This window comes from Rhamphochromis longiceps, linkage group LG15 (genome assembly GCF_057381845.1).
Source record: "Rhamphochromis longiceps isolate RC_006_pf linkage group LG15, R_longiceps_female_GT1.1, whole genome shotgun sequence".
Lineage (NCBI taxonomy): Eukaryota > Metazoa > Chordata > Actinopteri > Cichliformes > Cichlidae > Rhamphochromis > Rhamphochromis longiceps.
Window position 1 is genome coordinate 4,994,712 of NC_140571.1, and position 26,662 is coordinate 5,021,373.

Below are 26,662 nucleotides of genomic sequence, written 5' to 3' on the forward strand. Positions count from 1 at the left end.
AAGCTGTTATAATAACCTCCAGGCTGCAATGCTGCACTTAGACTTGAGATAATCTATCGTCTCATCTATTATCAACAGGGCAAATAAGCCAAATGTCAGCCTATTCCTTCATATAATATCCCATCAGCATTTCCCCCACCATCATGTATGATACACGCTTATCTGCACCATATGCTGCCTCCACTCACACACTCTAAAAGCCAAGACTTTTCCCTCTTTTCTCCACTGCTCCTCTTTTCTGACGCAGCTCTTTCACAAGGGCCTTAAGGCCTGATCCACTAATTTTAGCTTGGCGAGGAGGCAAAGACACAGATGGGACTCTTCTTGTTAATCTCATTTGCAAGTCTAAATTGTTTCTGTTTCTCTCCTGTGTTTTTCCATTTATCGCCTTTTACCGGCACCTTGATTGATATTGTGCAGATACGGAGCACGTGACCTGGAAATGATCGTAAACAGTGCATCATCACGCTCAGTGCTATTTACAGTGTGCATGTGTTTCTGTGCATGTGTGTGCATGTGTGTGCGTGTGTGTGTGTGTTTGAGGAAAAGAGGGAAAGAAGGACGACCTAGGGGGCTGTGATAACACGATCAGATAGGAGAGCAGGCAAACCCAACCTAACACTGGAGGCCACACACACACACACACACACACACACACACACACACACACACACACACACACACACACACACACACACACACACACGTATTACAGTCCTGCCTCATTAAGAACATGGGCAGATGCTGGACTAGTGCTTGATTACATTTGGATTAGACCATTAGTGAAATGCAGGATTAGAAGACAGAGTTGTTGTCTTGTTCACCATAATTATCTCACTTAAATCCTCCGATTTTACAGTTAAAGGAAAGTTTGACATTAGACGTCCAAATTGCTTGAAAATGACTTTCTTCTTCCTGCGCTGACAATATTTTCACCCTCCTGACCCACTGAGTGTTTTACATGATAAAGACTCAGCCACTGTCATCAGTGGTTCAATTTTTTTTGCTTGTGACTAATGAAACATAAAGCCTCTTGAATTTATTTCCTCAGGACAAATCCATTCATATAATGGATTTCATTCATATCATTAACGCAGAAATATTTTTCAATGTGCTCGTGTGCAATGCTGTCCTTTGTCGACTATAGAGCTGACGCCTAAACATGTGATGTGGACACATTATTTGTTACAGTGTCATCATCGAGTTTCTTACTGGAGAAACTTATTATGTTGCACATCTAAACAAGTAATCACATAATGTGAAAAATATGTTCAGAAAAAAGGCAAGAGTGTTTTTATTACATGTTTATTACAGAATTAATTATTTTATGGGTGTATATATAATATTTATTGCCGGTTTTTGGATGTGATTGAGGATGTTGCACACATCAAATACTTCTAGTTATTGTTTTATAACGTCTCTGTCTGATGGTGGCAGTTTATGATAGATGTTTTTGCTCTGATTTTTAGTGGTTTCTGATATCTAGATTAGAGGGGTTAAGAAGGGAAATGTCTACGTCCAGTCACAAGCTAAAGCAATGACACCACAAACTAGAAAGAAGAGAAAGAGGGGCGAAGCTGCTTTGGGATTAACTCTGGAGCTGATAAACTCTCTGCTCCCCACATATGACCAACTCACCCTGTTTCTCTCTTCTTTGTTTTAATGTCTCCTCCAGTGAGCAGAGTATCTGCCAGGCGCGGGCCTCTGTCATGGTCTACGATGACACCAGCAAGAAGTGGGTGCCCATCAAGCCTGGCCAGCAGGGATTCAGCCGCATCAACATCTACCACAACACTGCCAACAATACCTTCAGAGTGGTGGGAGTCAAACTGCAGGACCAGCAGGTAAGAAGTGCAGATGCTGGAGGTAAACTTGTTGCTGTGGGAGGATTGCAAATAGTCTGGATTGTGACTTGACTATACTGAAGGAGAGTGAGTGAACCAATGAAGTCTTAAAAATTTCTTCAGTCAAAGTCTGTGTGTGTGCGTGCTTCAAACCTCGTGAAATCTTAAAGCTCACCCTCCTCCGCTGTGACTTGAGTGAAATCTTCTTCACCGTCTGTCAGCCTCTCCAACGGCAACAGCTCATTAGCACTCGGCTCTTTTGCACCGCCGCAGACGTGTTTGGCGATAAGACGCGGAACACATGTAAACAGCGGGGTTATCAAGCACAGCAGTAATCAAAAACTGACAACTACAAAGATGTCTGAAAGTGGCAGAAAACCTACAAAGATTCAGAAAATGAAAATGGAGATTAAATAGCCAAAGGGATAACTTTTTCTTTTTTGGGGGGTGGTGGAATCTGGAGGATCGGAGCCTAAACCAGCTGCCATAGGACGAGAGGCTGGGGTATACCCTGGACAGGTTGTCAGGCTTTTGCAGGGCTATCAAGTATCATTTCAAAAGTTAAATATTAAACAACTCATTTAAAAAAAGGTTAACTAACAGAACCTACGCCAGCCAGCTGATTGCATTAAGACACTAAGACTTTGACTGCTGAAGTTCAAACTGAATCAGTGTGCAACATAATGGTGACGAAAGGTAATTTAAGTGATTCTGAATATGACATGGCTATTGGTGCCAGATGGGCTGGTCTGTGTATTTCAGAAACGGCTGATTTACTCTGACAATTATCTCTAGTTCACAGTGAATGATCAGGAAGAGGAAAGAGGAAAAAAAATGGCGGTTCTCTGGGTGAAATGTGTTGTTGATGCCGCAGGTCAGACCAGAGTGGTCACTGTTTTGAGCTGAATGAAGCAAACTAAGATGACAAGCTAGTGAAGGAAATAAAAACACCTGAGGAAATAACCTACAAAATAAAACAGGAAATAACACGACAAACAATACACCTTTTTCCCTCGCTGTGTGTTTATACACCTCTCTGCATTTAATTATTAGTTATTATTAATCTCTGGCTCTCTTCCACAGCACGTCTTTGTGCCGTATTCTTCCCCACGCTCCCAACTGGCTGCCCCTCCCTGAGCCTGGTTCTGCTGGAGGTTTCTTCCTGTTAAAAGGGAGTTTTTCTTTTCCACTGTTGCCAAAGCACGTGCTCATTGGGGGTCATATGATAGTTGGGGTTTTCTTTATTTTCTTTGTATTTTTTTAGGGTTGAGACTTTACAATATAAAGTGCCTTAAGGCAGTTGTCGCTGTGATTTTGCGCTATAGAAATAAAACTTAATCGAATAAACTCACTCAGTTGGATATAAAATCACACAGCAGGGACTAAGTATTAAAGAGAACACGATACAGATGTCTTCTCTTCAGATGTTACTGTTACTGTGAATTTTGGAATTAAACTCAAAAGAATTGCCCAGAGCTCGAAGAGTTAAGTAGATGTCAGTGGGTAGCTGTGGAAAAACAAGATATAAACGACAGCATTTTTTCACAGCTGTGTTTCTTCTAAGTTACAGCTCATGATGTAAGCAACATAAAAATGAGAAACACAATGACTATTACAAGCGGTGCTGCTCTCAGACACAAAAATGTTTTATCTTTACAGTGGCGCAAAACACAGCGCACTCAGAATCCACAAATCCTTCCAAACAATGCAAGTTATGACCGTGTTGTATGTCTATGGGCGCACTGCCATCTGTGGATTTAAATCATTTTTCAGATAAAAAAAAAAAAAGAGAGAAATAACCTTGAAAAATAAAAACTCTCCGATAAAAGCGAAATACTTTCCAGTTTTTTCCTAACTGATGACTGCCTTTCCTGCATTCTCCTCTTGTCCTTCAAAGGTGGTCATCAACTACTCAATAGTGAAGGGTCTCAAGTACAACCAGGCCACACCAACCTTCCACCAGTGGAGGGACGCCAGGCAGGTCTATGGCCTCAACTTCGCCAGCAAGGAGGAGGCCACCACCTTCTCCAATGCTATGCTCTTTGCCCTCAATGTCCTCAGTGCTCAGGATGGAGGTGCGTTTTCCCACAGTACAAGACGCACACATGCACACACACTTGAGAAATGGAGGATGTCTTCTTATTTCATTTTATTACTCGATAGTTAGCTCCACTTTATTTCTCTCAGATAAGCACTCGGCACTTTTAATTCACAAAACTGGGCTGAACATGTGTGACTTAACACGGCGGGCAAAATGGTTAAAATGGGTTCAAATGTCATGTCATCATGGGTATGTGAGATTAGCTCTCTCTGAACTTTCCATGAACCAGCAGAGATGATAACCACTCCCTTACATTCTTTATGTACACGTGTAGAGTGATAGTGTGATGCAAATTAGTGTCAAGCAAAATTCAGAGTGTAGCTCTGAACAGTGGGCTGCTTAACTGCTGAAAGCTGCTGGATCATAGCCCATAAGAGTGGGCGATATAGTGGCAAAGTCATATCACAATATTTCAAGAAAATGTGTGACATTTCAGAAGATATAGGAAAGAAATACTGAATGCTTTATTGATGTTTGTAGTAATTTTAAAAAGAGCAACTTTTTCACTAAGTTGCTGCATATTTCCTTATTTTAAGTGTGAATCTATTGAAATGTGAACACAAAAGTAGCCTAGGTTGTGTTTACCCTTGAAATTTCAAAGTAAAAGTGTAAACTGACTGCTTAACACTTTAACAATAATAATAACTAAAGTTAACCTTGTAACTCTTCAGGAGCCTGTATGATTGGGTTGGGCTTTTTAATCAGCTGCTTAAAGCCTTGTTTGGCGGGCGTGGTTTGTGGCGCGGCTGAGGTGGAGGCTGACACACCTGAGGTGCATCAGCTCGTCACGCCTCCCCTGCATATAAGAGTGAAATGGGTCCTGAATGAATGTTTTTCCATTACATGTGGCTGCGAACTGAAAAGCTGCAGCCGGGAACCGTAAGAAACAAGCAACTGAGAATAAAGAAAGAAGTATGCTGAAAAGCATTGAAGTGTGGTCTTTACTGCCACACCTTGCTTTTCTATCACATTGATAGAAAAGCAAGTATTGATACTTTGTATCTATCCTCTAAGTTCAGTATGTAGCCCACTCAACTGTGTTAAATAAATTGTTTTTTCATGAAATTAAAAAATATACCTCAAACATGCCCCTTTTTGTATTCACTTTTCTTTATTGCCTAAAGCACATTTAAACAACAGAAACTGGCCTGAAGTGATTCCAGGTCTCCTACAAACCCAGTTTCAAAATACATTAAAAGTTCAAAGGTGTGTTTTGTTGTGTTAGCTAATTATTTTTGAAATTAAAAGTCACACTGATATAGTGGTCATTAAATGAGAAGCTGCTTTCCTCTTATATAAGCTGCCTTTATAGGTTGAAAGTAGTATCGGTATTGGCAATACTGACCCTGTATTCACTTGGTCACATATCATCAGCTGTTCCTATTATCTCCTCCTTTGTACCCTCCTTGCATTCAGGGTGTTTTTGCCTCGTGTGCTGAAACACTCTTTCCATTTCCATCTTTAACAGATTTCCCTGAAATATTTTGCAGAGCACTGCGATTCATTGGAAGTTGTTGAAGTAGCTCCCTTTTATGTAATAAATTGTCATCCGAGCTCTCAGATACACTTCGGCACTTCGGATATTGCAGTATATTTTTATTTCACATAGAAATTTCCACCTGTATCATTGCAGAGAATGCGATATAGCACAGACCTAACAACCGTAGACTCAGCAACGGACAGTTCAGTCAAGCTGAAATAAAAGATGTGCAGGTCTGAGACTCATGGTGAAATTACAGAAGAGGCAGGAAAGGTTTCCTGCGGGAAGTGATCTAAAAATAGTAGCCATACTTGAAGTTGTCTGGATATCACAGAAGGTTGACTCTGTTCATCTGGATGCAGAGTCTTCAGCAGGAGAAACGACAGTTTGCATATTAGCGATCATGAAGCTGACCCCGTGGCTCATTGATAGTTTTGGTTGGAATGCAGCTGTACTGTTTATAAGGTTGGGGCTGAGCCTAAATTAGTCACTTGGAGCATTGATAAAATATTTGTCACACTGAAAACTTTCTCAGTGTCTTTCAAGGGGCAATAGAGACTCTAACATCACCACATCAATCTGTCATGACATCACTTCACTGGGGGCTTAGCAATAAGATTAATTCTTTAATCTATTATAGATCAAAGATAGAGCTATCTGACATGCAGACAGACACAAATGTAATTATTTAATTAATATAAGCTGCATTTCATTGTGATCCCCACCAGGGCTTGCTGGGACACATCAGTGGAAACAGAGCTGTCGTCAGTGTTATTGGTTCCATCTGTGTTTTTCCTGCTGTAAGCCAAAACGTCTGCAAAAGGTTCTATTTAAAGACTTCAGCAGCGAGTATACATACAAGACAGGCAACCTCAATCCTCCAGAGTTCTGTGTATATGTGTGTGAGAAGAGAGACAGACAAATGTAAACTGAGGAGCGACTGAGAGGCAGAGTGACTGTCACAGCTTGCCAGTTATTACTCCAGCAGCAGCAGCGGCGGCGGCGTGCTTCCCCCTCCAGTCCCCTCCAGCCTCTTAATTAGAGTGAGTTATTGAGAAGATCTCCCTCGGGCCCCGTTCTAGAGAGCAGATCTTTTCATCTGCCTAATAACATGGGATGGGGAACAAAGAGGCTCGAGTGACAGCAGCCAAACGCAAGTGCACAAACACGTTGGGGAAGCATGTGCACATCTGACAGATAGAGAGACTGATAGCATCTCAGTGCTACCAGCTTGCCATGATACAGCGCTCACAAAGGTTGTATCATAACACACACAGATCAACTTTTATATTTACGCACAAGTGCGTGATCAAGGGGGAGAATTAGGAAATTAGTTTATTCCGGTATGTTGTTTCCTATTTTTATTTCTCAGCATGGCACAGGACCTGATTTTTGCATATCCATGCTCTCCAGCTGATTACATAAGACACGTTCACACTTTGTAAAGCTGAAACCAGAACATGGGTGTTCCTTGCTTGTGCCTAACACCCTCTAGTGGTAAGGAAGTCAAAACCTGACCTTTTGTCCTTAAAATTGCTTTCACCTTTAGAGAGGAAATATTACATGATGTAGGATATAAAACTGAGGAGAGGATCAAAAAGGAACATATGAAACAGCGGAGCACTGTTTATTCTTATTGCTTTGAAGGCCTATTTTCTCTGGGTTTTACAGAAAGATGTAACCTGTCACTTGTAAAAAGTGATCACTGTGTAAAAGTGATAACCAAAAGTGCCAAATGAACTCATATTTTGGAAGTAAGATAGGTCATTAATGGAATAAAACAAAAATATGATTGTTTAACATTTCATAAAATGGTATTAGCCAAAATAAGCCATTTTTAAGACCTACATGTAAGACCTGACAGGTGACAAAATAAAGGGAATATTTAAACTCTCGACTCTCTATAAATAGGAGTCGTCTATTCCAGGAAGACATACAGAAAAGGATGCGAGTCATATGCTGTGGTCAGCATCCAGCCACCCAACTGAACACCTGCATTAACACTGTAAACTTTGGGGGTCACTGACCTCTCAGGCCCACCAGAGAAATCCTTGTATGATATGAAACTATTGATTGATCAACTATTGATTAAAGGGAATCACTGGAGGATGGTTTTGCACTCATCCACTAGACCTTCAGAGACTTAGCAAATCAATGCTGGGAAGTGCTGACGATGTTCTGGTGGCAGGTGGGGACGCAACTGCTTACAGAGGGCACTGGCACTGTTGTTGTTCTGGAGCTTATTAGAGCACCGGCCATTTGCTATCTTGTCACATGACACCCAAACACCAACTAAAGAATAAACTTTTGTTACTTATGTGACAAAAAAAACACTTTTGTTACTTAGTAACTCTTTATCCCCGCCCCCCACATGTTTGAGCCTTGATGTAAACCTGGAGTGCACGTGGATCATCTCGCTGTAATATTTGTGTGGCTAAGCAGCACTAGGCTGTGTAGCCTAGAGACAAAGTCGACCTTTTGAAACATTAAGCAGATATTCTCGCTGTGCTGCTGCCGCTCCTGGTGTTAGTTTCAAGAAGATGACAGATGATACTGTTGGTGAGGTAGGATGGGAGGAGGAGAGAAAGGCAGGCAGGTGAGGTGTGTGAGAGAGAGAGAGATAGTGAGGGAGATGATGAATGGAGAAGAAAAGGAGGAGGGAGAGGAAGAGGAGCTGAAGGCAAGAGATGGTTAGGAGGGAGTGGGTCTGTCAGTGCCTCTGTGTTTGCTGCAGCCGGTTTCTCTTCTTCAGCATGTCGTGTAGGTAAAAAAAACTGTGTGTGCAAACATCTGCATGACAATTCTGATTTTGAGTTTGTGTGTGTAGTTTTTGTGTGTTAATGGCTATTATTGTGTTATTATAATCCAGTAAATGGCAGAGTCAGTCAGGAATCATTAGCTGAATAGGGTAAACAAACTCAAATGGAACATATATTGGAATATTTAAACCAGTTAAAGCAGTGCAATACTCTGTTGTAGAGCGTGGCCTTTTTCAAACATGTAGAATAGCTTTTGTGTTAGTAACCCCTCCCTAAACCTGGTTCTGCTGGAGGTTTCTTCCTGTTAAAAGGGGGTTTTCCTTCCCACTGTCACCAAGTGCTTGCTCACAGGGTGTTGTCTGATTGTTGGGTTTTTTCTGTATGTAGGGTCTTTGCGTTACAATATAAAGCACATTAAGGCAACTGTTGTTGTGATTTGTTGCTGTATAAATAAAAATGAATTGAATTGAACTTGGCAGGCTCTGTTACTCACTCATCTAGTAGAAATAAATCCAACTAAACATCTCTTTTGAGTCCTCTATCAGTCGATAGGGTCGTTTTTCTCTTCAATACATTCTGAAATCAACATTTTACTTTTGCAGTGATAGTGTCATGGCACTTGGCCCACGACCCAGTTTTTTATGTATTTTAGTTTTATTCTTGGATTATTGTATGTTCTCAGTGTCATCATCACCAGTGTGTGAATGTGTGTGTGAATGGGTGGATGACTGGATATGTAAAGCGCTTTGGGGTCCTTAGGGACTAGTAAAGCGCTATATAAATACAGGCCATTTACCAATTTGTCAACCAAAAACTGCTGGTTTGAGGTTCAGTTCAATTCAATGCTGTAAAGGTCCAAAGCTCTCGATTTACATATTGATCTACGTCCCTACCCTTACCTATGGTCATTAACTCTGGGTAGTGACCAAAAGAACGAGATCGCAGAAATGAACTGCATCTGAAGGGCAGCTGGCCTCTCTTTTAGAGGACATCGAAAGGAGTTCAGCAGGTCACTATAATACACATAAAGCTCTGTCTGTGTGCTGGTTTGGTTGTCTGCCAGCTCCTTCCCTGAAGGTTCTTATCTACATCAGATATTGTGATGTCTTCATGTTGCCTAGCAACTACATAGCAGTCAGCTAAAGTAACCTGTTTTTAGCATTTATGAACCTGTAACACCTTATAGAAGCACCATATGATTTTTATATCATTACAGTAACATCTCACTTATAGCTTTAAAACTTCAGGTATATATTATGATGCCGTCAGGTTGCCCATCAGCCACTTAGCATTGGGCTAAAATTGTTTACATTGTTTGCTTATATGACACGTGATAAAAATGCATTTTAATTTCACATGCAACACCACAAACAGGCCAAGCATGCACGGGCATTTATTAGTAAATTAAATTTTGTTGGGTCTAAACCTGTTCTGGACAAAACCTGGATTCTAAAAATATAACATTAGGATCTAAGATGAAACACCATGCATGTGTGTAGGACAGGTGTCTGATAGCAGCCATGACTCAAAGCTTTTGCCATCGTTGTATTTTTGGGTTTCTGTTACTTGATCAATAGCAGCCATTAGCACCATCAGCCAGAGTCTATTCCATTAGAGGTGTGAGCAGTGGAGAGAATCGTCAGTGAGCAGTGACCCTGAAAACAGGCTGACTATGTAGAGCCATAAAACTGTTATGTAAGGGACATCTTTACGTAGACAAAAGGGAACATGGTCTATAGAGTTTTATGCCTATTTCAAACACTTTTACAACTCTTGATTAGATTTAAAGGGAAGTGATTATAAATCAACCAAAAAGTAACCAAAAAACACCACAAGATTCCTCCTTACTTACTTCCTTAATCCAGAGGAATTCAGTCATGAGAACATCCTTGACATTGACATCTGATTTAATTGTAAACCCCAAGTTGAAGTCTTATCATGTGTTCAATTAATTGCATTTCCTTTCTGGCTCTATCTGCAGATCTCACTTATGGTAGTAAAAGGATTAGATACCAAAAGCCTTGTAGCTCAGACAATAATGACTCTCGCATACAGTATATTTGATTTTGAGCCTCATCCACCAAAGGAGATGCCACAATGGTTTGTTTTTACTGAGTTTGTAACCACAGCTGACAGAATTTCCTCTGTTCTCAGTTAGGTTCATCTGTTTAGAAAGAGCAGCTCAGACACTCTCCAGACCTCGCTCAGCCGCTCTGTTTCTAGTTTTGGTGATTCATAAACCCGTCGGCAAGTTGTATTTCACCCCAGAAGTACTCGTGGGGCTCTGGCTGACATTTGTTTGTGCGCTTGCATGTGTTTGTGCTCATATTGACATTTGTGTGAATTTAAAAATTTAAGAGAAGGCCGCTCTCAGATGTCGCCTCACTGCAGCATTACGAATCAAATGACTTGTCTCTAAAAGAGCGCAGGAGTAAACAGAAGGACAGCGTTGCAGCAGGACATCTTCTGCTCCCCTTCAACAGTAAAAGTGCATGAATGAGTTTAAGCTCATTTACATGAAGTCGGGGATTATCATGCTTTTCACTGCACATTACTTATTATGGAAATGAGACAACATAATGATCAGTCGCTGTTACGTTCCTTGTGATTTTATAGTTAATTATCTTGACTGGCACTAATTTTAACTGACATAATAGTGCTGATAATGAAACATTAAGGTCAACTTCACTCTATTTGTGTCTTTTTCTTTCTTTCTGTTTTCATTTGCATCTTTAGGTCCAGCTCTCCAGCGCCAAGTCCAGAATGGACCGACTTCAGATGAGATAGAAGCTCAGAGAGCAAGGTATCATTTAAAAAAGACGTTTTCTCCTTCTTTGCAAGGCAGTCTATGTAACATGAACCCCTGTTAGCAGATTATTTATTTGTTTATTTTTAAGCCCACCTTGTCTGGCAGCTTTTGCAATCAGAAAAATGATCTGAATGAACTGTGGTGCCAAAAAAGTGGGAGAAAATTAGTATCTTGTCATCCATGAGAAGAATATTTTTAGTGAAGGATCACAGGCTCTTGTGAACTGAAGCAAAACTCATCCCTCCCCTCCTCTTACTGTCCTCTGTATCCCTCCTACCTTCCAGTGGGTCACAATGATAAAGACTGAAAGTTTTACAGTAATGGCTAAAACACAAGTAGTCCCCGTTTTCTAAATCATAGTGGCAGATTAAAATATACAAAGTAGTGGATAAGCAGTATTCAAAATGACCCTTAAGGCCATTTCCACGGTTTACACTGTGGCTTGCCTTTCTTCCACTGCGCCTGCTGTTCCTCTCTCCACTTCAGAGACGGACTCGGACACAACGAGGTCTTTGTTGCTGTTTTTAAACTTATTTCAGCTCCGCCTGCTGGTTCATCTAAATGCCGAATGCCAGTACTTAAGAGAACAAATATGAAGGGAATTATGGCTCTGTCTGATCCCCATGTCGGATGAACTGTTCCTCTGCCACAAAGGATTATGTCTGCGATTGTGAGGGGAGATTGCGTGCGTTTGCGTCCTGGTCAGCGGAAGCAAATTAATTTCAGAGAACCGTTGTTTACTAAGCACCTCTGCTCCTGCTGTGCGCACGCTGCTGTCACATCAGACAGGTTGCTGCCTCAGATGTCACATCGCATATCTCCTCAAATCAAAGACAGAGATGTAATGAGATAGGTGGGATAAAGATCGAGGAGAAAAGTGATGTTGGCTTGGATGAATGAGGAGCAGGAGATGGGCACACTGCATGATATAAGACACAAAAACTTGTTTACTTACTAAAACGCAGGTGAAGAACAAATCAGGAATGATCTGATAGTTCAGGAGGCATTCATCAGCACCTTCATAATTAGCCCTAATCAAGGGCTGTACAGTAGATGATTATTTATTAAAGACCCAGCTGGAAGATAATTCTGGCTCATTGGGTAATAATTATTTAATAATTATCTGTCAATATAATATAGCTCTTCACTTTCTTTATGAGTCATTAATTAATAACTAATACAAAGCCATTCATGTGTCTTATTAAGCAGATCTCAGTGGATCCTCATTACCTCGCTATTACCTCAAATAAAGTGAATGCTTAGTAGTAATTCATTTGTTCCTCTGGAAAGTGCAGAGCAATTAAGTTATTGGGGGATTATTTGTGAAATCAGGTATTTCTGAGTCGATTTTTTTAGTAAGCAAGCAGGTTTTTGTGTCCATCTTTGTTAAGTGTTACCATGTTGGGATGTGAATTCAAACCTCTGACTCACGGTGACAGCATGCGAGAAAAACTCACCATCTGCTAGAGCTTGAGTGCAGTTCGTACAGTGGTCTCATTAGACTTTATACTAAACAACAGCAATTAAGGTAGTGACTTTTAGTTAAAACTCCAAAGAAAAACATGTTTCAAATAATTACACTATTTTTTGTGTTGTTTTGCCTCATTTCCGATGTGATTCCAAAGAGCTCACCTGGGCCACGCACTGTTTCCTATGCCCAGAGTTACCAAATGAAAACAGACAGACACTAACAAAGACTCAATGGCAGGGAAGGACTATTTATACACACATTATGTAATCATAGGAAGCGGACACATCAGGTTAATGAGACACGGCTGGAACCAATCAAGGTAATTACACATGAGAAGTAAAAGAGACACAAACTAACAAAGTAAACCAGGAAGAAACTAACTAAATACTGAGCCACTAACTAACTCATACACACACACACAGCAATACTGGGGGTGGTGGGAGAAATAAACCAAAATACAGGGAATCAGATATAAGCAACAAACTCTAAACGCTAACAGAAACTACCTTTCCAGTTTAACAATAGCTAAACACCAAGTATCCTTAAAAACTAAACATCATCATATAGAAACCAACAAGAAAATGCATATTATGTAGATGAGAATACAAAACTTAATAGGAACTCAAAATCCTGGAATGATAATGAAACAAACATGAAACTAAACTATAAATAAATTAAAAAAAAAAGAAACTATAGTAGAACCCATCCCATAATCTAAATGTTATAGAAGAATACCAAACTCCAAACCCAGGGGCTGTGACAGAAACTACCTGACACAAACGATGATTATGACTTAAGAAGAAATATCCCAAAAGAACGTGTGGAGCTTTAATATCTGATAAATATTGGATCAAGCAGTTGGAACATTTGAAATCAAAACCTAATGCCGATCCTAGCGCATCTTTGAGGCAAGTGGACATTTCTCTGTCTATTACTGTGCGATGGTTTTCTGAACTTTTCCTGTAGGTGGGTAAATTGTCAGATTTTAGGACAAGATTTGACATGTTTGATATTAAGTGAGCAGCTGTGATCCTTCTTGTCTCTGCAGGCAAATGATGGAGCAACAGCAGCAGCAGATGCAGGCGCACATGGAGCGGGAGCGACGGTCCTCCAACTCAGGTACTCACACGAAGTGCACAGGTCAGCTAAAGTTCAGCTGGTAAAAATAGTTCTTTCATTCAATTTAAAAATGGTCCGCGTCTTCGCCTAAGTGCATCTGAACCCACACAGGTGTAAGTGCGGATAAATATTGCACAAAGCGACTGAGTTTCAATCACTCGCTGCACTTTTCCTCTAGGTTCTCCTTTCCAAGGCCATCCTGCTGTGCTCTCCGTTGCCCCACCAGTAGTACCTCCACCGGTGATCATGGGCGGCCCACCTCCTCCTCCACCACCGCCAGGCCCGCCGCCACCGTCAGCAGGGGCGCCGCAACCTCCTCTCCCTCCTCCACTGCCCTTAGGCGGAGGAAGCCACGGGGATGAGACCTCTGCGCCGACAGGTCTTGCGGCTATGATTGCTGGAGCCAAACTACGCCGTGTTCAAAGAGTGAGGCAACACTTTATGATGTTTGGGTGAAATTTCTGTAAACCATGCGGGATATAGCTGGATTATCTCCTTCAGATTTGACTGACATACTTTAAAATGTTCATGATTTGCACATATCAGGGAGTAACCCACAGTTGTCGTTTTTTTTCCTCTGCTTTCTTCAGCCTGATGACAGCTCTTCAGGTGCCAAAAATGAAGCTAACCGAACAAGTGGGGGGAGTGGAGGACTGATGGAGGAGATGAATGCTCTGTTGGCACGAAGGTCAGATCAATACAGGCCGAAGGTCTTTTTCTCTCACATACTGTTGCTATATTAGATACAACTGGTCACTGAAATCTTTAATTTTTTGTTTAGTTCATTCTGGAATTTCAATGAAATTCCTTTTTCTCACTTGAGGCTTCTTCTTTCCTCCAGAAGGAAAGCAGCTTCAGAGAAGCCCGAGGACAGCCAAAATGTAAGTGCGTGCGAAACGGAGATGGTTTGCAATTCATGAAGCTGAGCACTGCTCGCTCTGTGATTTACGGTGATAATTGGGGTAACGGTTTAGGCAGGGATCAGGATAATGTTGATGCTGATTATATAAGGGTGATAATGATCATTGTTATCATTTGTGTTGTGATGGAAACATCAAGAAATGATGATAAAAGCTCAGTAATAATCATTAATCACAAGGAAATCAGATTAAAGAAGCCTGGTTTCACACAGGTGAGACTGATATTTGCAGAATATTCTGCATCAAACTGCTGGCTCGCTAACGAGGATAATAGCATTTGTGGTATTGTGAGTGATGCTTACCGATTTCATTGTGCTTCTCTAGGATGACCCAAATTCTCCGTCGCCCAGCACTCGGAGTGGACAGAACGCAACGGGTGAGAAAACTAAACGCAGTTACGTCTGTGAAGGTTCTCAGTCATCCAGGTCATTGTAGTCAAAGGAGCTTGCAAAGAAAAGCGTCTGGACTTCTTTGACCCTGGAGAAACCATGGGGTCAAATTTGACCCCATGGTTTCCCTAGTAAACCAATGGGGTCGGATCTGACCCCATGGGTTCTCCAGGGTTAAGTTGCTTGAAGACGTTTCACCTCTCATCCGAGAAGCTTCTTCAGTTCTAAGGTCATATGGTGGGGAGTCCCAGATTTAAACCTAGTGGGAGTGTCCCCCCACAGAGGGACGAAAGGACCCCCTGATGATCCTCTAATCGCCTGAGCCTAGGTGAAGAAGCTTCTCGGATGAGAGGTGAAACGTCTTCAAGCAACTTAAAGAAGTCCAGACGCTTTTCTTTGCAAGCTCCTTTGACTAAACGCAGTTACAAACCACGTTTGAAACACATGAAAAAGGTGTGGGATGGAAAAGTAAAAATATTAGAAGCAGATCCACAAACATTTCTAAGAGAAAGAAAAAAATAACTTTTAACATGTACAGAAGTTTGGAATTAAGTTTTTTTTGTTTTTAAATAGACACTCACCACTTCATTAGTTACACCAGTACTGGGTTTGATCTCCTTTTGCCTTCAGAACTGAAGGTGCTGAACACGGTGCTGATATCGACATGATACTAACAAATCATTACAGCATGTTTAACATCACTTTATTGTCACGGAGCTATTTTGGTTTTATTTAGGTGTGGTATCATCGTTTCTCATGATAGTAGAACTATTACAAGTTTTTAAAAATCCTGATAGCAAATGGGATTTCAGAGCAATGATAAATCCAGAAATGCATGTATGACTTTTTTTTCTCTCTCGTTTTTTTATCTGATCTTTTTCCTTTGTCGTCTAGACGGAGCAAAGAAGCCCTGGGACCGAGCAAACTCTGCAGACAGGGCAATGGCGTCGAGGTGAGAAAGGGAATCCCCGCTGCTTGTCACTGTGAAGCAATACAGTAACAGCTAGTGTGACAGAGAATTATTTTGTGTTACGCAGAGCACGACCTGCGGGGAGTGGTGGCGACACAGACTCGTTAGACCTCGATAGAATGAAACAGGTAAAGAAAGCATTACCCAGCAAAATGTTTTGCTATTTTGTTAAAAGTATAAGCTCGTTTCCACGGTAAAGCAATCAATTGGTGATGTTTTACGAGTTACCCGTTTGTGCTTCAACAGGAAATATTGGAAGAGGTGTTTCGTGAATTGCACAAAGTGAAGGACGAAATCATCGATGGTAGGTTGGTTTAATCTTCTCTTGAAAACCTGAGGAGGATCATTTTCTCTCTCCTAATTCATGTTAATGAATATTTAAAAGGAAGCCTATCCAGCGGAATTGTGGGAGTTTGATAGTTATACACATGTGTAACCACTAGGTTGCACTAGATTCACAGAAAAGTACAAATGGATTTAAAACATCAAACTCTACAAAAGCAGTATCATGAATATTTGAATTTGTTACTTGCACAAGAAAAAGATGAATCCCTTTAAGACATTATAATAATAATAATAATAATAATAACTATTAGTACTATTTTTGTTGTCGTTATGTGCTAATCTGTTTAATATTATCCCAATAAGTTTACCATTGCTCACCAAGAGGATATACATTGCTAAATTGCACATCAACTCTTAAATAGCCTACATGCATAATATTTAACATTTGACATTTAGTGACATCAGCACGTTTATTAAATAATATCTAGAGAATGTTATAATAAAAGTCTCAGTAGACAATAACAGTGTTGATTAACTAAAAGGTTTTCTAAGTACAATGTAAGAACACATGCATGACAGATTGAAGGTATGTTGGCTATAAGATTATTATAGTATACTAAGATTAAGTGAAAATTTAAACTGGAGGCAAAGAAAATTAATTTTAGTTAAGTGGGGAAAAATTAGCTGAAATCGTATTCTGTACTTACAAAACTACTTATGAACTACTACTGTACTTACAAAATAAAATAAGATACAGAGGAAAAATAAAATAGTTTTAGTATCAGGAGACTTTGCGGCAATTTTTTTTCACAGCTTTGATGTGTCCGTGGTAAACAAAAAAGAAAAAAAACTTCTTGTGTCTGTATAGCAGAATCTATTCTGCAACTTCTTAATTAACTTCTTCATTTTTCTCATGAATTACAAACAAAATTAAGACTAAAACTAATAAGCAGATTATCAATACATTAACATACCAAAAACAATTCTATACAAGTACCATATCATTGTATATCATATAAAGCATTGTAATAAAAACCTAGCAAAAATACAACATAATAATGGTAATTGAATAAACACTGGCTTCTGTGTTTTTAGGAATAAAAGAGCAGCTGAGAGCAGCTTCTTCTGTTAGTTTAACTATCTAAAAATCCACTACATATGGCATTCAGTACACAAATAGGCCAAAGTATTCACAATAATAACAATGGTGAAATATCCCACAGAATAATTACATTCAAAAAATATATTGATGTAAGTAAAATCACTAAGTAACTTTTTATGTTTTACTTTGTTTGGCAATGTTAAAGTGTTAAAGTCTGTAGTGTAGCTGTGCAAGAGCAACAACACAGGATGAGTAGAAAATGATCAGATTTACTCAAAGATGTGTAAAGGTGTCCAGTGGTGAAGATGTGTTGGGAAATGTAACCTGTACTAATATTTTAAGCTTAACAAATTAAAAAACTAATTTAAAAAGGTAGAAATGAAATTAATGCACATATGAGTTTTGAATTGTATCAGTTTTGCTATTTTTGTGCAGGTTATTGCTCACAGTAGCGCTGCATGTGTCTGACAGTATACATCAGTTTTGTCAGGAAGCAAAAATAAACCACACTGATGATGTAGAGCTCTCAAATATGACACACTTTTTTCTCTCTCCTTACAGCCATTAGACATGAACTCAGTCGAGTTAGCACAACATAATCTTTCAGCGCGACCCCCCTCCCAGACGTGAGCCACCTTTTTTTCAAACCATTGCTCCTGCAGCAGCTGCTGGGGCCCTAAAGAAGAAGAGGAGGAGGAGGCGGAGTCAGGACGGGAGGCCCAAACTGTGACATCTACTCATCACGTTCAGCTGCGGTGTTGAAGCACTGGTGCAAACGTTGCTGTAACACCTCAGACGTGTCTGTGTAACATTTGATTTGTTTGTTTCTGAGAGGAATACGTGAATGGGGCGCACTCTCGCACCAGTTGCTCTCATTTCTTTGTCTGTTTGTTTGCCCAGTTCTCTCCTCTGTCTTTGGTCCAAAGGATATTTGATGCTATGATTTTAATTGCTTTACTTTTTCACAGATTTTTTAAATCGTCATTACTGTCACTTTCATTATTATTCCTATCATTCTTATGATTGTAAGCGTGATGTCAGTAATGAGTAATAGTAGTAGGGTAGTAGGGGCAATGGTAATAATGAGGAAATAATAATGAGAATATGATAGTAATGATAATGTGGATATAATATTGCACATCACTTTATGTCAGTGTTTTAAATTTTATATCGGTTGTTTTCATTTTGTTGTTTTCTTTGTTTTTTTTAGATGCATTTGCGAGATCATCCTCTTTTTTCTCTTCACCTGATATAAAATATTTTTTAAAGATTTTTTATCCTTTTCACAGTTATGTGTGGAACCATGGCAGAAAAAAAACAAGACAAAACATAAAAAACAGACCTTGAACTGAAACCAATGTTGGAGTAAACACAAATTTTGGATATTGCAATCTTATGAAATCCAAAAAAATAAACACTAAAAAAAGAGAAAATAATAAAAATAATTAAATACACCCGAGTATTTGTGATCATGTTGTTAATGAAATGTTTATTGGCTGCAAGGATATGGTGAAGTATTGTTCATTTTATTTTCTCCTTTTACGACAAAGTGCTTCCTGGTTTGAGAACAACGACAAAAAACAAAAAAAATATAACGGAAGTTTAAAATGAATTGAAATAAACTGTAAAACACGTCTTGGATAAATGAGGTGGTCTCTTTCCTTTTGTGTGTTTGTTTTGCTTCTTTGCAGTTTTTGTCTCCGCAACACAGAAATCTGCTGTCATTGAAACAGGTGCCATAAATTACTGCTGCTGAAACACATGTGAGCACTTTTGTGCAGTCTCAGTGTGTTTTTAAAGTGCACATTTGTGTAGCCTGTTTGTGTAATGAATGCCCCTGCAGAGATATTCAGTCAACGATCAGTTATGTGATACAGTTTTTACATATGATTTGGTGATGAGACCATTCACAATTCAACCACTGGAGTGTGACGTGTTCCTTAAAGACCACATTTACAAAATACAGTATTCACTAAATATTATTACTATCATTATATGAAGATTGCTTTTTAAAACCTTTCATAGTGAGCTGTGTAGTTATTTTCACATCTTTGTTTATATTGCTGTGTTTTCAAAAGAATGAATCAACCCACATAAAAAGCCCATCAAGACACAACATGAACTGCAGGGTTGTTGTTCACTGATAAAACTTCATATAACTTCTGAGTGCAAACACCGCACCAGCTGCTACACCACGGCTGTCCAAGCCGCTGTACTCGACACGTTCTGATTAGTGAGGCCAGCAGGTGTGAAGGACCACTTTGTTCTCATCGCTCAAACATATACACTCACCCGCTTGTTACAGCCACGGTGCACAAAAGAGCATCTCTGAACACACAACGCATCAAGCCTTGAAGAAGATGGGCCAGAGCAGCATATAAAGACACCTGATGTCACTAGTCAGATACAAACAGGAAACTTAGACTACGGTTTGCAAAGGCTCAAGACTGGATGTATGCTTGAGGTCACAGGTTACAGAGCTAGAAATCTCAATATATCTTATATTTTTATATTTTATTTTGTTGGGTTATTTTTTATACTTAAAAAAAACAAACAAACAAAATTCATTTGTGATGTATAGTTGGTAAAGTTAAACCAGGAAAAAATATAAATATCACCTATGCCCATCAAAAACACATTTTTTTTAAGTTGCCTATTTTGTTTGTTGCCCTTTTTAAAGTACATTTGGGATCTCCTCGCTCTACCCAGTGATTTGCTGTATTTTAGAAGCAATTATCATTTGATTAATGTTGCATAAATCAGGTGAGGTTCAGAGATATTTGCAGTAATATTAGCACAAGTGAAACTATGCATTTGTCATAGTATTTATAACAACACAAATTATTATTATTATTATTAATAATGATAATAAATTGTCACCCTGTTTGTGCAACTAAACCAGAAACTGTGTATAACCTCATGTTTACGAACTTTGGGAACCCCCACTATCGCTAGTAGCACTGTTATCGCTGGGTTCAGTGAAGTCTCGCGATGTTTCCTTGTGACAGAGGATAGTGGCGACGAGAACTGGCGTGGGACGGAGTGAAGAGAGTTGTTATCGAAGAGGGAGAAGAGACAGCGGCAGGAGCAGAGCAGGGGGTATGTGAGTGTGTTTGTGAGGTCCTAAAAGGAGCACAACACGGCGTGAATGAGAGAGACAAGCTGGCGAATTTCAACATGGCATCCGGAGATACGCTGTACATTGAGACAGACGGCTCGGAGATGCCGGCCGAGATTGTGGAGCTCCACGAGATAGAGGTAGAGACGATACCGGTGGAAACTATCGAGACCACGGTGGTCGGCGGGGATGACGACGACGACGACGACGACGGGCAACCCATGATCGCGCTCCAGCCACTGGTCACGGACGACCCCAGCTCGATCCACCACCACCAGGAGGTTATCCTAGTCCAGACCCGGGAGGAGGTGGTCGGTGGGGATGACTCGGATCTGCATACGGACGGCGGTGGAGGGTTTGAGGACCAGATCCTCATCCCGGTGCCGGCTCCTGGGGTGGAGGACGAGTATATTGAGCAGACTTTAGTGACTGTGGCTGGGAAGAGCTCAGTGGGTCGGGTGAAACGAGGAGGCGGCACTGGTGGGAAGAAAGCGGGCAAAAAGAGCTATTTAAGCGGCGCTGAGGCCGGCGGAAGAAAATGGGAACAGAAGCAGGTGCAAATAAAGACACTGGAGGGGGAATTTTCTGTTACAATGTGGGCATCGGGTAAGTAACCTTAGCCTAGCTGTGTTTTAACAGCTCCGTTGTTAGCCGTTGCATGAGGCCTCATTACCAGGGCGTTGTCCTGCTGCACCAGACTAGTTCCTGGAGTGCTCCGCCGCACCTCCATGAGAAGCGACGTGTAACACAATTTTTCGATCCAAACCCCCGCTGTAGTATATCGAAATGTTTTTGTTTTGAAGGGAGGCCATGTTTTAGGTGTTGCTGGGCGCCGCCATATTCCCCGAGACGAGTAAGTATGGCGGCGGCCCCGAAAAAATGGCGATAGTCGTGGCCAGGCAGAGATGGCGGCGGTGCTCGGGGGAGTGAGAGAGAAGCAGCTGGGTTTCGGGGGGTTTTCTTCTCTTTAGGCCGCGAAATTGTGGCACTTTAAATGCACAAAAGCAACTGATACAGTACCTAGGTGTCTACTGTGTGATATTCGCTTATATTATGAGTCGGGAGCTGTTTAGCAGTTAGCTCTGGCTGCTGTTGCTGCTAGTTAACCAGACAGCTCTGCTTCTGCATAAGGCTAGCTCCATTAGGCTAGGTGCAGAGTGATACTGAGCAGGTGGGAATTTATAATCGCATAAAAGGCTTTTATGGGCTAAACGAGAGCTCATATTATCTGTGCCTGTGATTTATATTACACAAACTATATAAAGAACTGTTTATCAGAATAACTTTTAGCAATATACTTGTCTACATGTTTTCTGAGTGGACACCGCAGTCATCTATTTTTAGTGCTCTCTGCTGGTTGGTAGTGAGTAGGAGTCATTTACACACATGCACATCTTATTTGCACGCTTATCTTGTTATGTGTTTGTGTGTTAGTGTCTCTTTGTGTTTGTGTGTTTTATGTCATTTGAATTATTTTTGTTTAACATATTTCAAACATGGAATTAATTCCCAGTTTGCATAATCTCTTGAAAACAAAACTATTGTAAACAAGATACTTATTTGAATTAAGAAAAAAATAACAAGTTAAAGTTTGCAAAGTAAAGGTAGCCATATGGTGAATAACAGGTAAACACCCTAATGTGAATATGTGCTTTTATATTCATTTCTCCTGGGTAATTATATTTAAAAAAAAAACCCAGGGGGCACATGTTTCCAGCCTCCTGAGGCTTGTAGCCAGGGTAACACCAATATGTTATCGGTTCAGTCTCTGTAATGTGTTTCTAGATGATAATAAAGACATTGACCATGAATCGGTGGTGGAGGAGCAGATTGTTGGGGAGAACTCTCCTCCGGATTACTCCGAGTACATGACGGGGAAGAAGCTGCCCCCTGGTGGTATCCCGGGGATCGACCTTTCAGACCCAAAACAGCTGGCTGAGTTTGCCAGGTGAGTGTGTGTGTGCCAGCACCCCAGCTGTAAACAGACCTGTTTACACTGTCCACACAGTTCTGATGAATATGCACAACAATACCGCTGCTGCTCACGAATGCCATGAGTCTGAAAGGTCAAAAACACACAGGGTAAATTTTAGCTGCACTCTGCTAAACTCTGGAGTTTTTTTCCTTAGTTTTCCTCCCAAGAATTAAAATGTCAAGGTTTGGTTACAAAATGTAATTAGGATTTAATAACTGTGTCAGGTATTACACAAACATGCCTTGTGATTATTTTCTCTGTTTAATGTTTGTGCACAAGTGGATTAGGCCATGTGTAGAGTGTTTACTGGAGAAGCTAGGATGTTGTTACTAAATCAGACCAAAGAGAGGCTTTCTGTTTACCCTTATTATATTGTGTTTTATTATGAATTGACGATTAATTGATCACAAAAGCCCGTGGTGCACTATTCAGTGTCCAGTGGGTCATTTTGTGAGGTTTTTCTTTTTTTAAATTAATTGTTTGTTATTGCCTAACAATGTCTAGTTGATTTTCTTATTCTATCAAAACAGTGCAACAGTTAACACTGAAGGAGTTGTTTCTTTTTTGTGTTTAGTTTAGTTACTTATTTGCAAAGAACAATGATAATGCTGTGGTATATTATTTACCAGGTCTAAGAAGTTTATAATGGTGAGACTAATTGCTGTGAAATCAGTGCGCTGACGTTTACTTAACTGTTGATATCAGTCTGTTTTAATCTCTGTTGATGTTTCAGTTGTCCCTTTTACCGTATTTTCACGACCATAAGACGCACTGTGCTAAAAGGCGCAGTCTCAGTTATGTGTGCCATTACTGTATTTAACACACTCATAAGGCGCACTGGATCATAGGGCGCATACAAGTACTGTATGCGTATTTAAAAATAAAGCGGGAGCAAACCTGAGTTCGGTACCTTACTCACATTTTTATTACCAGTAATCGTCATCATCAACAACACACAAGCATACAAGTGTGCGTATTTAAAAATAAAGCAGGAGCAAAACAAAGTTTGGTACTCACATTTTTATCATCAATCAAACCCATCGAAGTCCTCATCCTCTGTGTCTGAATTGAACAGCTGCGCTAAATCTTCATCAAACATGCCAGGTTCACTTTCTTCACTGTCAGAGTCACTTTCCGTGCTGTGCGGCTCCTCGGAAATGATGCCGGCTTTTGCGAAAGCTCGAACAACAGTGCCAGCAGACATGTTAGCCCAAGCATCTACAATCCATTGGCAAATTGTGGCGTAACTCGCCCGGCGCTGGTTTCCACTCTTGGTTAAACTGTGGTCTCCATCGGTCATCCATCGCTGGATGTGTTTGTCGCCGATGTGTTTGCTGCAGTAGGAGCGGAAGATGGCCAGCTTTTCCTTATAATCCGCTGGAAGTTGCTGCGCTACCGTAGTCCTGGTCCGGATGGAAAAATGGCACCGTTTCATAAAAAGTGAAAGTGAAACTGCTTTTAGCCGAATGGTGACCGTCGAAACGCTTCTCCCGCTCGTTCTTTGCTCGATGATCGCCTTATGTCCGCGGAAACTCAGCTGCGTCTTCTTGACCTGCCGGAGCTTGTTTTCCAGCTTCCTCCACTTGCGAACCATCGATTCGTTAATCTTAAATTCTCTCGCCGCTGCTCGATTTCCATGTTCCTCCGCGTAGCTGATGGCCTTCAGTTTAAACTGTGCTTCGTAAGCGTGTCTCTTTGCCATTTTCAGGGTTGTTAAAACAACGATGTCCTGCATAACGCACATACCTGTTCTTTTATACAGGTATGTGCAATAAAGTCAACGCACACACTTCACCCTTTAGCGTTCTCATGGTGTTCTCTACTACGTCCTCCTTACAACACACAGGGCGCACTGCGCTATAGGGCGCGCCGCACTTTTTGAAGAAAATCTAAGACTTTTAAGTGCGCCTTATGGTTGTGAAAATACGGTAGTTGAGTTTTTTGTTGTTGTTTTTTTGACTCTGTGTCTCAAAAACCATGATAAGGTGTTTAAAAGGCCTGTAAATATTACATTAGTTGGATTTTACTTTAAGCGTACCAGTGTTTATTTGTAAATAGATGTATACCTGTAATTGGTCTTGCTGTTTTCGTTATGTGTGTCTTTTAAATGCGTTTAAATGTCCTTTAGGAGTCAAGTTAATCAATAATCTGGTGTAACCTGGACCTGTAGATAACACAGGAGCTTATTTCTTTATTTTTTTTTATTTGCAGAATGAAACCCAGGAAAGTCAAAGAGGACGATGCCCCCCGCACGATAGCTTGCCCTCATAAAGTGAGTTCATTGATGTGTCCCTCCTTGTCACTGTTCTGGCCATCACTCCTGATGGGTTTAAAAGTCTTGCACTTTGTTGCTTTCCGTGTAATTGGAAATTTCACTGAAGGTTATTTAAAAGCACTTGAGTGTATTGATTTTTATGCGTGCACTAGAACAATCAGGCCTTATCTGAATTAGCTAATGTAAATGGGTTTTGTTCGCTCCGTGAGCTGCTTGCTACTTCAGTGTGAGGCTTTTAAGAGTACATTATCACTTCAGGAGACAATAGGGGCACTCTTACTCTATCCCACTGTTTTTCACAATTTAAAGATGTGTCAGAGAAACTGCAGAAAATGCTGAGCTCCCTTTAAGCATGCATTAGCAGAGAAAACCTGAACCTTGCTGCAAAGCACCTTACTAACTGCTTCTTCGCTCCTTCAGGGCTGCACAAAGATGTTCAGGGATAACTCGGCCATGAGGAAGCATCTCCACACCCACGGACCCCGTGTGCACGTTTGCGCCGAGTGCGGCAAGGCCTTTGTTGAGAGCTCCAAGCTCAAGCGCCATCAACTCGTTCACACAGGGGAGAAACCCTTCCAGGTTGTCCACACACACACACGCACAGACTTTCCATATAAAGCTTATAAACTCAGCACTGCAGGGTGCTTAATTCAAGTGAAGGAAAATGGGCTAAGTAATTTCTCCCTGATGAGATTCACCCAGCAAATGTCAGTAAAAGTTTATCTTTGGTGGGTAAATGACACCGGCTGGAATTGTTTAAAGTCTTTTCAGACAATTTCTGCTCGAGCGATTTTAACAAGTGATTCTGGATAAACACTGGCATATTTTCATTGAAATGAGACCATTGCTGTGGAAGGTTTTAAAGACGCACTGTTTAATCATTCCTCTGCTCCTCTCCCCTCAGTGCACCTTCGAAGGCTGCGGGAAAAGGTTTTCTCTGGACTTCAACCTGCGCACGCACGTGCGGATCCACACTGGAGACCGGCCCTACGTCTGCCCTTTCGACGGCTGCAATAAGAAATTTGCCCAGTCAACCAACCTAAAGTCTCACATTCTCACACACGCCAAAGCCAAAAATAACCAATGAGAACGTATCCGTCAGCGTCGAGTCACGAAGACGAAAAAAGAAGAAAGGAAAAAAAAGAGCATTCTAGCGACACACGTGAGACCTCGTTTGAAGATGGAATGAGAAGCTTGAGACTTATTGATTTATATTAAAAATCTGACAGATTAAAAGACTTAGAACACTGAAATTCAGCTGGTTTTTCCTGAGCCCCCTTTCTTCTTCTTCTGCTGTCATATTGGATGAGGAACGCAGTGACTATTCCCTAAAGCCCCAGCCAGCACAGTCCCTTCGTTTCTCCAGTGGCACTCAGCTGCCAGAAGATGGAACCCATGGACAAACATCAGAGACTTATTTTTACCGGAGTGATCAGAGAAGCAGCGGGCTATTAGTATTTTTATTTGGTCGCATTGCTTTTATTTCCCTCAAGTGTGCATATTGTACACTTGACTCAGGCTGTGTTTAGTATAATTGTGTTTTGTTTTGGGTTTTTTTCTCCTGCATTAAGAGATCGTACCTATGATACAAAAGAAGAGGCCTCAAGACTTGTTTGACCTGTTTCACATGTATACAAAGTTTAAAAAAACAAAACGGCTGTATCTTTGCATTTTCACACCTTCTTCGGTTGTATTTTTCTCTAACCACAGAATAACCTTGTATACTTGTATTGTATGGCTGTATTAAAATTCAGTAGACATAGATAGAGGTGTGATTTAAAGTGTTAACCGATTAAACTTTAGTCATGAGTTGCTTTATATTTTCTAAGAACCGTCTTTACACAGATGAACAAGTAATATGATCTCACTCAGAGCCTGTCACAGTCAAATTACCTGAAGCGTGCTTTGAATTGACTGCGAGACCATCACTTTCTTTGTTAGAATGTAATGTACAGACGTCAACCATGAACTTCCTTTGTTCATATTTACACACATGTATCTCACCTGCCCACCAATAAAATGGGTCATTCCAACTCTGAACTTCA

The 26,662-nt window shown here is 40.6% G+C and overlaps 2 protein-coding genes across 6 annotated transcripts in view; both read left to right on the top strand.

Moving 5' to 3' along the window:
- evlb (Enah/Vasp-like b) overlaps nucleotides 1-19,520 on the top strand; it is a 53,595-nt gene extending 34,075 nt beyond the window's left edge. For 2 of the 4 annotated variants that reach the window (XM_085381873.1, XM_085381871.1), the window contains exons 2-13: nucleotides 1,676-1,844; nucleotides 3,742-3,919; nucleotides 10,921-10,987; nucleotides 13,513-13,583; nucleotides 13,762-14,009; nucleotides 14,174-14,271; nucleotides 14,425-14,464; nucleotides 14,828-14,879; nucleotides 15,787-15,844; nucleotides 15,930-15,990; nucleotides 16,109-16,166; nucleotides 17,811-19,520. In XM_085381873.1, coding sequence (XP_085237999.1) covers nucleotides 1,676-1,844; nucleotides 3,742-3,919; nucleotides 10,921-10,987; nucleotides 13,513-13,583; nucleotides 13,762-14,009; nucleotides 14,174-14,271; nucleotides 14,425-14,464; nucleotides 14,828-14,879; nucleotides 15,787-15,844; nucleotides 15,930-15,990; nucleotides 16,109-16,166; nucleotides 17,811-17,848 — 1,138 coding nt within the window. In that variant the 3' untranslated portion in view covers nucleotides 17,849-19,520. The remainder of the gene's footprint in view (nucleotides 1-1,675; nucleotides 1,845-3,741; nucleotides 3,920-10,920; nucleotides 10,988-13,512; nucleotides 13,584-13,761; nucleotides 14,010-14,173; nucleotides 14,272-14,424; nucleotides 14,465-14,827; nucleotides 14,880-15,786; nucleotides 15,845-15,929; nucleotides 15,991-16,108; nucleotides 16,167-17,810) is intronic. The other 2 variants (XM_085381874.1, XM_085381872.1) reach the window with 2 other exon arrangements.
- Nucleotides 19,521-20,271: 751 nt separating this feature from the next.
- On the top strand, nucleotides 20,272-26,662 carry yy1b (YY1 transcription factor b). Of its 2 annotated transcripts, none has more exons than XM_085382218.1 (5): nucleotides 20,272-20,973; nucleotides 22,153-22,315; nucleotides 24,554-24,614; nucleotides 25,038-25,196; nucleotides 25,522-26,662. In XM_085382218.1, the coding sequence occupies exons 1-5, from the start codon at nucleotides 20,427-20,429 to the stop codon at nucleotides 25,702-25,704; spliced, it is 1,113 nt and encodes a 370-aa protein (XP_085238344.1). In that variant the 5' UTR covers nucleotides 20,272-20,426; the 3' UTR covers nucleotides 25,705-26,662. The 2 variants fall into 2 exon arrangements, with proteins under 2 accessions (XP_085238344.1, XP_085238345.1); XM_085382219.1 differs by having other exon boundaries at nucleotides 20,274-20,973; nucleotides 22,165-22,315.

Bases quoted from the DNA above. Each gene is read 5' to 3' on its own strand.
- yy1b (XM_085382218.1), top strand. From the start codon at position 20,427: ATGGCATCCGGAGATACGCTGTACATTGAGACAGACGGCTCGGAGATG. The intron at 20,974-22,152 runs GTAAGTAACCTT...ATGTGTTTCTAG, and splicing joins TGTTACAATGTGGGCATCGG to ATGATAATAAAGACATTGAC. The intron at 22,316-24,553 runs GTGAGTGTGTGT...TTTTATTTGCAG, and splicing joins CAGCTGGCTGAGTTTGCCAG to AATGAAACCCAGGAAAGTCA.